Source organism: Toxorhynchites rutilus, chromosome 3 (assembly GCF_029784135.1).
Source record: "Toxorhynchites rutilus septentrionalis strain SRP chromosome 3, ASM2978413v1, whole genome shotgun sequence".
Lineage (NCBI taxonomy): Eukaryota > Metazoa > Arthropoda > Insecta > Diptera > Culicidae > Toxorhynchites > Toxorhynchites rutilus.
The window spans coordinates 86,617,206-86,630,289 of NC_073746.1; the positions used below are offsets into that span (position 1 = coordinate 86,617,206).

General features: G+C 36.6%; 1 protein-coding gene across 1 annotated transcript; it reads right to left on the minus strand.

The window, feature by feature from the left end:
• Nucleotides 1-11,598: 11,598 nt before the first annotated feature.
• On the minus strand, nucleotides 11,599-13,084 carry LOC129777807 (cyclic AMP-dependent transcription factor ATF-2). Its single transcript, XM_055784297.1, has 2 exons — nucleotides 12,115-13,084; nucleotides 11,599-12,052 (listed from the first exon to the last, which is right to left on the minus strand). Exons 1-2 carry the CDS (start codon nucleotides 13,002-13,004, stop codon nucleotides 11,680-11,682), a joined length of 1,263 nt encoding a protein of 420 aa, XP_055640272.1. The 5' UTR covers nucleotides 13,005-13,084; the 3' UTR covers nucleotides 11,599-11,679.

Genomic DNA, 13,084 nt, shown 5'->3' on the forward strand with positions numbered 1-13,084 from the left:
TATTTGGTCACAGTGTTACATGGATAGAAAACATTCAAATAAACTCTTTCACATGAATATATTTTTAAATTCCCAGAGGAACTGGCCGATTATTTTCCGGATCTTTCTCAATGCTGAATGGCATCCAAACGGAAAGAATTCTGCGCGTGTATGTGTGTGTGTGTGTAGCGGCTGCATCACTCTCCTCCTGATGGATTCCCTTCTGGCCTAAAGTGCACAAACAGGCTCTTGGTGACACCGTTCATCCGCGCTTTCATGATAAACGAAGAGCTTCACCACAACAGCCACAACATGCTCCAATCGCTGTTCAATTAGAACTGAGTGGATTTCTTTTTTTTTCACTTAAATTCTTTTTATTTCTTAATTTGGTTTACATTATAATATAATACTACATTTCAAGTGATCAACCTAGGGTTCTACATCTTTAAGTTGCTGAGTGGATTTCCGAACGGCGCTCGCTTATATACCGATTGGTGATTTCAATAGCCTGTTTTGAAAGCAATTTTAAGACTATTGAAACAAGTTTTTGGATCAAAAAGTAACAAGTATAGAACGCGTAGACATTTTATCTTTCGAATGAAGTGTTTATCATACCATTTCTTTCAGTTGTTTAGGAGCTATTAACGCTCAAAATCTCGGTCTCCGGCGTAACGCTTTCGTTTTCGAAACTTTGATTTTACACCCCGGTATAGAAATGAAAGTCCTACGTCGAAAAAATAGGGTAGCTTGGGAATGGTGATGTTCGGGGACTCAGTTTTGTACCATAGATTCGAATGGTTGTAGAAATAAACGTGGTTTATATAATCTGTAAATTAAATCAGTGAGTGTTGATTATTGAAGCCTTTTTCGTTCTCCTCTAATGTCGACCGTCCAGCCCAAAGGTTTCTTTTGAAGTACCCTTTATATCTTTTCAATCAACCTCTTGACCCAGTCATACCCCTTCGGTACTTTACTCAAGTTACGAATCTAGTAGTGCGTGTTGGCATCTCCGATTAAGGATAGTGTACCAAGTCGCGGCGGTACAAGTGAGGCGTGAAGCGGTGAAAATTCACACCACCTCGCACTTAGTTTTATCCCGATGCTATTTTTTTAAATTCACGAACTAAAACGCGCTAATTTCGCGTGTGTCACACGTTCACCTCCACGAACAGTCACAAAATGCTGCTGACAACATGTGTCCGGAATTAAAAGCAAAAGTTTCCGGAATTCAAATCATGATTGAAAAAGTGTTTAATTTTTTTTGTCGGATTCAAAATCAAGACACAATGAAACAAAATTCAAATTTTAAACAAATATGACATGATTTTGTGGAATTCCGTGATTCATAAATTACATGGATGACTTCTAGTTCTATAGGAACGGTAATTTTTCATGCTATGATATGTCAATATTTTTTAGTAGTTGAAGTTATTATCGTAAGCCGTAAGCGCTTAAGTGTCCGGATTTCCGGATTTCGATGCATTACTATATCTCTACCATTCACCATTCTACCGATTCTGTTCAGCCTTCCAAGTGACTAGAATGGAATTGTTCGCTCTTCAAATGGGGTTTTGACCAAATATACTAAGTATGGTGCCAAGAACCCATCTAACAAAAAATTTCATCCCCATCTGCCACATAAGAGTTAAAGCTACCCGCCACATAAGAGTTAAAGCACACGCGGCCCCAACTCGAGTTAAACGAGTAAAATATCGAAAAAATCATTATAAAACAATTTTTTTTCGAAATTACATTTTTTATGACATTATTTCAAACTCGTAAAATGTCTTCTATAAAAACAATCCAGACATAAACACTTTTCTGAGCATTTCGGGCTGTAATAAATTGTAATTGGTATAATAATACAAGCAGTGATGCTAAACTATGAGATCGAAGTATCCTACTATGTATTGAGGCCAGTAGAAAACGAAAAACACCTTAGTTTTAACGTACAAAGTGTGATGTAGCGCACACATATGGAACTTTGGAAAATTTCGCGTGTGCAGTGCTGCACTCATGGCCCCAGCGGAATAATTTTCGAGTGCATCACGGCACTCATGGCCGTCAAAGTGTTAATCTACAAAATCTTTTAAAAACAGAAAGAAAACAATTTTTTTCTTTCCAATTTCATTATCCACTACACCTACACACAACAAGATAGAAATATTCCAGTATTACATCTCGAAACAAAAAATTTGAAACTAAAAAATTTCTAAATTTTTTCGGTTTATTCTTCGAACCTGTCGGTACATGGTTAGGTTACCTTAAGTATTTCAGTCGATTTTTTTACATGATCGATGTTTGACGTTGTTTGCCACTGTTGATAATTGAAGAGTGACAAACGAAACGGTGTTTGTACAAATTTCAAACCAGACTTTATCTGTCAAAAAGTGTTGAATGTTTGACCTTCGGTCAAACAGTGTAGGGCCACCTTAAGGCCTTGCTCTCACTGCAACGGGGCGTCAGCGTGGCATAGGCGAGGCGTGTGACGCTTACGATTAATCGTGGGTGTGTTCTTACCGATGTGTTCGCACCAGGCTGACGTGTCATGAGCGTGGTTTTGGCGTGTTGCTGCAAACGAAAACATTTCACGCCGGCGATATTTGAACTTCCACGCTTCTCTCTTGCATATGTGTGTTTGTAGTAGTGACATAATTTTATTTTTTGCGTTTATCACCGTCCGAGTTTTGACCCGGATACGTCCAACAATGTTGGAATATTTTAAAATAAATCAATTTGAATTCTTTCATTCAAAACACTCATTGACAAGTTTTAGAAAAAAACACGCCGTTGGCACGGTGAAATGTGAGTGAATTGAAAGATCGTGGCGAGAAGTGAACACGCCCGCTCACGCCACGTTGACGCTCCGCTGCAATGAGGACATTGCCTAATAGCGAATTCGTTTTTAAAACTGAGTTAGTGCCCAACTGACTCTGTAATTCTTTCTTTCTTTGTTTTTAAGAGGCTTTAAACTTTGCAGTTCATTCGCCTCTATAACTCTGTAATAAAAAAAAACGTTTTCAGTTTCACGAATGCGGTGGTTTGTTGGTGTGCGTAATATAGTCTAGTTTGTTTATATTTGCGACGACAAATGTACAAAGTCGACATCTGGTGGCGATATTAGTGCTTGGGAGGTAAATTATTCTCTATCAGATCAGAAGGGCCAAGTGCAGTGTAAAAACAAAAAAAAACTTTGAATGAAAATTTTGACTTCATATTGTTTGATTACCAAACACATGTAGTCCTGACATTCACTTCACCATTTGTCGATGCATTTCCTGTTTGTTCCACAAATAATTACTATTATAATATAAATCATCATTAGACATAGTTTTCGTTCAACATGTTTCTGGGATATCGATAAAAAAAAACTCTTATTTCATCACATAAAATAAATATTCGATACGTTAAAGTAAATTTTCATTTATAATTTTAATTTTGAAGGCATGTTTATTCCACCTGAATATCCACCATTATTTTCGCCTCCCAATGAAAGCAAACGAATCTTAATGCCATCTACACGAATATACTCTTTAAAATCAGAATCCGAATTGGATTACGATTCCAATAATACAAAAGTAAAAGCAGCAGGTTTTCCATTTTCATAGTCTTTATTTTTAGATTTCCCAAAACAATACTCGGAACTTGACAGTTCCGTATAGTTGTATTGGTGAACCCAAGTGCCATACAGTCTAACGTTCTTGCGCACAGGACGAGTTATTTGCAGTCGTTAAAAGTGTTTGAATAAGTGGATTTTAAACGGAGGAGATTTAATAAAAACGGAGCAGTATATTCTTAGAAACGATATATTCACAAAACATTGAAAGTGTAGTGGAAGAAATCAAAATTATTGATTAATAATGTTTAAAGGCGGTGGTGAAAAAGAGCCTCCAGCGGAAGCCATGTGGCAACAAATGGCGTCGAGAAAATGGCCGAAGGAAACATCGAGAAACAATCATGTCTCTACAGCGCATCAGACCTAGGACCGTATAGAGTTTACGTGGAAACTATTGAGAAAGCAAACAAAATCACTAAATTTTCTCTAGGATCATCCCTCAGAAAAATCGATGATAGTAAAACTGGCATAATAGATATGAAATATCTTGGCCGCAATAAGATAATCATATTCTTCAACAATATGGTCAAAGCTAACACTCTGGTTCGTGAGAGCAAACTGGAGCAGTTTGGCTACAAAACGTATATTCCAAGACACCTCATAAGCATATCCGGAGTGATAACTGGGATTCCATGCAATATTCCTGACGCAGAAATTTGCTCAGAAATTGAATCTGAGATACCAATATTAAAAGTTTTTCGACTTTCACGTTATGTCGACGGAAATGAAACACCAAGCAACAGGATAAGTATAACATTCCGAGCTAAAACGTTACCAGAAAAAATTAGAATATTCAGTACAAATTGTAAAGTTGTCCCCTTTACACGAAAAGTGGAATTTTGCACATCTTGTCACCGCTTTAACCATAATTCCGGTAATTGCAAAGGGAAAAAACGATGTGAACAATGTTCCAAAATTCACACAAACGAGGAGGAAAATTTCCCGAACTGTAAAATGATGTGAAATGTTTCCATTGTCGAAACAGTAGTCATCGAACAACAGATCCGAACTGTCCAGAGCGTGATAGACAAACTGGAATTAAACTAGTTATGTCCAAGAAAAATCTGACATACGTCAAAGCAAGAGAGCTGGTAACACCTACTCCTGTGAGAAATTCATTCAATCTGCTCGCAGAGATAGAGGAATTCCCATCGATTTATGATAGTTACGCGAAAAAATTAACAGGAGCTGTACCGAAAACAACGAAAACTGCCACAAATGCGAGTTCAGTACAAAAAAGGTACAACGTAGAAGAACCGATCCAAATGGAGACTCACTCTTCGGAAAATGTGAAACACAGTAAAAGGAAACGAGTTGATGCACTCGCAGAGAACAATGGTATGGGGTTAGATAATCCTCACGCGGTAACTGAACAACAAATATGGGAACAAGCCATACTAAATGCTACCAAGAAAGCCGAAGAGAATACAAGAAACCAAACGAAAACAGAAGTCATGAGCTTTTATACAGCATTGTTTCAACTACCGGAAATAACAGAAACTTTGAGAGAAAAAATAAGGCAGTGTTCAAAAGAACATCTGAAGTTTGAGAATTTTATTTTATAATCGGAAACATTGATAGCCTGAAGTTTTCAAGTAAATATCACAAATTATCGTTTAAAATTTCAAAACAATGGGAACGATTAAGTTTTTACAGTGTAATATACAAAGCATCGCAAAGAACAAAGACGAATTACATAGAACCCTAATTGAGGGCTGTTATTCAGCTGCATTTCTCACAGAGACATGGACACAAAAAGAACTTGAAAATACCAGTAAGTATAATATTTCTAAATACCAGAAGTTTCTCATATCACGAAAAGACAACTATGGAGGGAGCGCAATATATCTCAGATCAGATTTCTCTTACAGTCAGATAAATATAGCAGGATTATCTGACTTTAGTCAAGTTGTAGCTATAAAAGTATTTCCGTTGGATATGGTCCTGGTATCCATTTATGTGGCACCTCAAATCACAACCAATACATTAGAATTAGACATGAACATAATTTTCAATAATTTAGTTTCGTGCAATAAACTTATAATAGCCGGCGATTTCAATGCTCACCATGAAATATGGGGTAACGATTTTCACGATAGAAAAGGAGAAATAATTTTGGATCACATAAACAACAATAATGTGTTATTACTAAATGATAAATCAAAAACATGTATTCCTTTACAAGTTGATAGAAGAGCAACAGTAATAGACCTCACATTATGCTCACCCAATATCTCATCCGACGCAGAATGGAGAACTATAGACAATAGTATAGGAAGTCATCATCTTTTGATAGAAATAACTCTGGATAAAAATCAAAATATCAAAAAATCTCGGTATACTTTCAACTACAAAAAAATTAACGAAAAGATACAAAATTTATTACCATCAGAGTTCAACAGTATAGCAGAATTACAAAACAATGTTGCAAATATATTTGAAAAGAGTAAAATTAGAAACAAGTATACACCTAAATATTGGTGGACTTTAGAAGTTGAAGCCGCATGGCAACAAAAGAAACTAGCCAGAAGCAAATACAAATAGATCAACAATAGAGAATCTAATCGACTTAAAAAAAAACACGCAATATTCACAAGACTGAAAAACCCAAGCGAAGAAACTAAATCTTAAAAACTTTATAGAAGATATCAATCCACAGATGAGCTCATCTGAATTATGGTCTAAAATCAACAGGTTAACAGGTAAAAACAGGAAAAATCCGGGCAATAACATATTATACGAGAACGTTGAAATAGCTAGTAGTTTTCTAGACAAACACTTTGGACCAGAAAATACATCTGTCTTAACAGACATTCATTACAATATTAACTATAATTTACTAGATTTAAACAAATTTAATGAGATTATAACTAAGAAAAAGAAAAGGTCATCCCCAGGGGAGGATAAAATATCATATCAAATTCTAAGAAAAATGAGTGAGGAAACCAAAAACAATATTGTACGACAGTTAAACGAGATATGGAAAGACTGCTATCTACCTTTGTCGTGAAAAACCATTACAGTAGTAGCAATCCCTAAACCAGGGAAAAACCAAAACAGTTTGGAAGGTAAGCGTCCAATATCATTATTACCAACGCTCACGAAGATAACCAATACAGTTGTTTTGGAAAAAATCATAGAATTTAGTAATGAACGCAAAACAATTCCGAACACCTCTTTTGGTTTTCGTAAAAATACTTCAACCGTAAACTGCCTAAATTTCATCATTAATAAAATCAAAGAGAATAAAAGGCAAAACTATATTAGTGCTGTTACCTTCTTAGACTTATCGAATGCCTTCAATGCCATAAAAACAGACATTTTAGAGGCGAATGAACTGCAAAGTTTAAAGCCTCTTAAAAACAAAGAAAGAAAGAAAGAACAGACATTTTGATTAACAAACTCGAGAATTCTAACTTCCCTCCTGAAATTTCTTCCTGGATAACTCAATTACTGAAGAATAGGAAAATAATCTTTAAGACCAGACGAGGGCAAATAGAGAGGTTTGTCAGTGACGGACTCCCCCAAGGGGATGTTTTATCCCCAACATTATTCAATATCTACACATCGCATCTGCATGACTACAATAACCAGGATATAGTTGTAGTACAGTATGCCGATGATTTCGGTATTATCACGAGGGCAAAAAATTTAGAGAATTTAAATTTCATGACACAAGGATTCCTAAATACATTCGTACAACGAATGATGGAGATAAATTTTGAAATAAATCCTGATAAAACGAAGATAATTCTTTTACATAAATCGAATTCTATGTTGAATGTTAAAATAAATAACATACAAATAGAAAATGTTCGTTCGTATACCTATCTGGGAGTAACACTAGATAGATGTTTAAATTTCGGAATACATTTGAAAAACCTCAAAACTAAAATTATAGATCGCCTAAACATGATAAAAGTAATAAACGGCATCAAAAGTGGAGGACACCCTCAAACGTTAATACATATTTATAAGGCAATTCTTCGAAGTATAATGGATTATGGCTTATCAATACACAACAATTGTTCTAAAACTAAAAGAAAAATTTTAGAGACAATTAATAACCAATGTCTACGTCAAATAACAGGATGTACTAGAACGACACCAATAAATACCTTACATGCAATATCAGCTCAGCAACCCTTAATATTTAGACACAAATACATTACGTTGAAAGAAATAGCAAGAAGCATTTATTTCAACAACGTAATCTCAGATCATTTGAAATCGATACCTGAAAATATAAACCATGAACTATTGACATATCAGGAAAAACCATTTTTAGAAAACCAACATGTTTTTAAACCAATTTCACCAATGGTTTATTGGCATGACTGTAACAACAAGCTAGAAATTAATACAACTATAGAACCTTTTGGTCCAGCCAAAAGGAATACCAATCACCTACGACTAAAACAGACCGTCTTATTTCTAATGAACAATACGTATCTAAACAAACCAAAGGTTTTTACTGATGCATCGAAAAATAACGATAATTGCGGAATTGGTATATATAATGAATTCTCAAAACAAAGATATTCAATAAAATTAGAAACAGAATGTTGCATTGCAATAGCTGAACTATTGGCAATAAGTGTAGCATTGAATATCATTGACCAAGAAAATCTTGAATCTGCAGTAATCTACACAGATTCAAGATCTGCGTGTGAAATATTGCAATCACATCAAAAGTGTAAATACGTACCCCAGATAGTAATGGAAATTCTTCAAAAGGCTATACGATGGAAAACAACGTTACAATGGATACCAAGTCATATAAACATAACAGGCAACGAAATTGCGGACCAGTTAGCGAAAGTTGCTTTGAACAGCAGCGTGACCATATCCAACAAAATACTGCTCAAGGATGCTCTCTGGAAATGTAAGCAATTAATGATTAATGATGGTAACTTGTGGTATGAAGAGTACGCTGTAGAAAAAGGCAAACAATTTCAAATTTCAATTTCAAAACAAATTCGAAAGCAACCCATGGTTTTACAATAAAGATTTGACTAACAAACAAACAAGAACCTTGAATAGACTGCTATCAGGACACAATTTTTCAAAATTCTGGAAAGCGAAAATGAGAATAATTAACGACGAAAATTGCGAACTATGCGATGAACCTGAAACTAGCGAACATGTAATATTACACTGCCCCGAACATAATCGTCTCCGTTCAAAATATTCATTTGATGGCAAGTTCAACTCTTTAATAGCTCTGTTTAAAACAAAAAATGTTAATTTGTACATAGAAGTTTGTGATTTTCTTGAAGATATCAGGTCTGAGTTGTAAAAATGTTAGACACACATCAATAATATAAAAATTCTGTTATTTCTGGAACTGAAACCAGGGGTACGACTAAAACGTCAAATCCCTCATATTGCCAGTGTACCCAATATTGCTGCGGTTTACTGACATTTTGGTTCAATCAATTACTGTTGTTTACAACTCGGTCCGGTTATATAGTCGAATAGTGGCTAACTTTAAACTCCATGTTAAATGTGAACACCTCCATGTGAAACCGAAATATGCAAATCGCTCATGCAGTTAGAATAAAGCAGCGCATTTTTCGATTTCAATCCTCGTAAATGATATGTTGATAAACAAATGACGCCATATTGATTTTAATTTTAGGTAGCCTATATTCAATTGATGTCTCAAAGTACATAGAATAGAAGGTAAGTGATATTACCTGTGTATACACACGGAGCGCGCACACAAAGAAGATAGTAATAAACAATCCTCAATTTGTTCGATGTTCGGAAGTTTTTGCAATATTTCTTGTTTTGAAAAGTTCAAAAAATCGTAAAAAGTAAAAAGTAAAGGTCGAGCCGACGATAATCACGATAGTGTACCGCATTTTCACTGCAGGTAAGGTTTGATGTGATTTTTTATCGATTCCATACTGAACAGTGTTTGTTTACTCCAGCAATATGTCGAAGTGCAACGTCCCGCGATGCCGGAGCTGAAAAATTTTGAAGAAAATCGGATAACTTTCCACCATTTTCCGACCAACAAATTGTTGAGACGGAAATGGTTAAACTTTTTCGAATACCAAAGGTCGTTCGATACGCGAAACATATTTGTTTGTTCGCTTCATTTTTCGTCGGATTCTTTTGGGGATACTGTTTTAACCTATAATCAGCAAAGAAGACGTCTTCGTACTGGAGGTAAGTGTGTTTTTTATATAAATTGTGATGAGATAAACTAATCGGAGAATTTTCAGCTGTTCCATGCATTTGCTTCTTGGATCTTCCAAAACGTTCCGTTTCAATGGTTTCTCACGAAATTCCAAATTTATACATTCACTTCTTGCGAAAGTGCAAAATATTTATTTGCAATCACTTCGGAAGATGATCCGGGATGGAGAAAATGTTTTTCTCGTTTTCCAGAAACGCCAATTTGGTCCCTTAAGTGGCCCCACTACGGCTGAACACTCCAAACTGAGACCAATGAAAGCGTCGCGATGATTCATGATGGATGCTTCAATGAAAGACAAAAAAATCAGCAGTGTTCATCTTTCATCATATTATCAAATTGCGGGAACGACACTGCTTCGATATAACCTCTCCACACATTTGTTCATCGTTTTTTGCGTTATTTTTATAATACAGATGCGATAATTTCACCGTTTTTAATTTTAAAATGATTAACTGTTGTTTCATCCCCTGGAAACATATTTTGAAACAGTTCTTTTGTTACAATTTAAAAAAATTCAAAAATGTTCGAATTTATATGAATTCAATCGATGGTTTATTACAATTTTTTGCTTTTTTTTCTTTGCCTACCACTACTTGAACAAAGCAGGGAGGAGACTACCTTCTATTCTACGTACTTTGTTGATGTCTAACCCCCGACTGAAACAGGTGCTACAAGTTAGCCCCATCCGTTTGAACCCACTGGGAAAAAAAACAGGGCAATATAGTCACTGCAACTCAGCCCTTTACAATTTCGAGTCTGTCATAACAACTAAGCGTGGAAACACACTAGACGGCTCTACCGCGCGATTTTCACAATGACAAGTCGCAGCAGGAGCTCGATGTAAAACACATTCAGCGGCTTTCGACGGTTTCACTATCTGCCGTTATTATATGTTTATAGACGGATGCAAGACGATGCTATGGTACAAGGTACAACTGTTTGGACAGTAAGCGGGTTAGAGGGGCGGTATATAAAGACAGAATGATGGGAAACGGAAGAGGAGATGTTTACCTGAGCGAGAGGGAGAGAGAACTTGATCACAAACGTCTGAAATATTGCATTTCTCGTCAATTTGGATGGAATACGATTATCCGCAGCTACATGACCGCAGAGTGGATTTCACGTATTGGCTCACCTGAGAGTACATTTATTATTGGCTTGCTTTATTTTCACCTTTCAAAAGCGCATAAACACTAATACTCTCAAAAAACCGTTGCGGCGCATCATCTCCATCGAGCCACCGCAGCGAATGGGGAACCGTACAACAGTGATTTCGGAACCGTACACACCCGCCCCGCCTTGTGTATTTTATATCATACACATTCCATTATCGAGGCTCCGCGGCGGTCTGTCATTGCAAAATCCGCGCGGGAGAGCCGTCCAGTGTGTTCCTACGCTAAGACTCGAGCAGATACAAAAAAAAAACCCAAGTGCCAACCCGTAAAGCATCTCAGTGCGAAACTAACAGCTAACTAAAGATTTGTCTCCTATGTTTCAAAATAACCGGTCAATCGAAGGAACACAGGTTTGTTTGCGAAAGGCTTCCGCTTCCGACCATAGTAATTACCACGACGATTGTTGCAATTACCATAGTAGACTGGTTCACTACGTATATCTTGACACGTTGAGCTCCCAATTGTTCTTGCTACACTTCCCATTCAGCCCGCATCAAGAGCGTTTGCACAACATCAATGTCGGTGCGAGTCCCCATAAATACTTATTGTATAAATAGAAAATAGTTAGAAATGCAAGTAGGAAGTAGTCACATTTTGTAAACATCCGAAAACAAACCATATACAACCAACACGTGCTATTCGGCACGGACTAATGAAAACTACGCAAGTTTATTATGCACATAACAAATCGAACAATTGAGTCAAACATGTTTCGCAAAGCGTATACCGGTATCGGCCGATTCCACTACTCCAGTACCATCCACTATGATATATACAGGACCTCTATCAATCACATGACGATCTACAATTTCTGTTGTAGCCGGACGTCTCTTGGGAATGTTAACAAACATAGTATGCTGTTGCTCTTGAATTACTATACGACTCTTATCACTTTTGGATGAACCAGAAACGTGCGAACTACTCTGCAATAGCAAAGCCCTCGTCACCGAGCAATCTTTATGTAGCGACAAAGCATTCTTCAAACGAAAAATTTCCGTCTTCAACCGATGATTTTCCTCTTCCAGCTCAATGTTCTTGCGGTGTAATATGTTCTGACTTTGTTTTACCCGAGTTCTACGATGAATAGAGAAATTAACAAGGCCCTCCGTATGATATATAATGCTTAATACACTCACCTATAACGTTTAGCAGCTGCTTTCCATCTCTCATGCTTTTGTAGTTTTTCTTTTTCATTATTTTGCACTTGATTTGTTTCGACTGAAGACTTCAATTCCTTAGGTACACGACAAATTAGTTCGGTTTCGTGAACAACCATAGGCTTTACTGTTACTGTTTCGTTTGCTCTTCCGGTAGCTGCAACATTTTTTACTAAATGTTCCTTCAACTTGATTTTCGCTGTATTCATATTATTGATATCTAACGATGGTTTGTTACTTTCGGTACGAGGATTTATCACAGATTGTGGAGTTGGTGCCGTCTTCGGAAGGATTTTTACGAATGTATTTCCCTTTCTTTTGCTGCTATGGTGCTGTTGTTGTATCTTCCTTTTATGTATAGTTTCTAGGATATTAGACTGTATCGATTGGCTTGTCACGTCTCTTACATCTCCATCCGACGCCAAAGTTTCCTCCTTCCGTGAACTGCTTCTGGAGATAACTAGTTTAGAAAGATTGTTATTTTTTTGCTTTATACTTTCACGCCGTTCCAATAGTGGGAACACATGTGGAGTATGAAGAGTATCGTCTCCCCTTCCTACAGCTACCGCTGGAGTATTTTGCCCCTCTTTCTCGACAACACCAGTACTTTTTTCCTCGACTGCCCTTCGGAACGTCTCATCGAATGGATTAACATGCTGTAGATCCTCGAATAATCCCACTTCTTCACATTTCCCAATCAGCCTAGTTGGGGTTGGGGTCTGATCGGCGAAGAGATTGGATTTGTTGGGAATCTCTAGGTTGAGTAACATGTCATGCTTCTTCTGGTGCACATTAAGACGATCTTCCGTAACGAAACTCAGCTTGCAGCCCTCGATTTTACACGGAAATGGCTTTTCGTTGGAATTCATCGTGATTCAAAAAAAGTATACTATGATTATGTTTGAGTTATGCACTACTGTTCCGTTTTTATTTGTCGCTAGTGCTGGGA

Coding starts and splice junctions, on each gene's coding strand:
- LOC129777807 (XM_055784297.1), bottom strand. CDS start 13,004: ATGAATTCCAACGAAAAGCCATTTCCGTGTAAAATCGAGGGCTGCAAG. Junction 12,053..12,114: donor GCAGCTGCTAAACGTTATAG/GTGAGTGTATTA, acceptor TATTCATCGTAG/AACTCGGGTAAAACAAAGTC.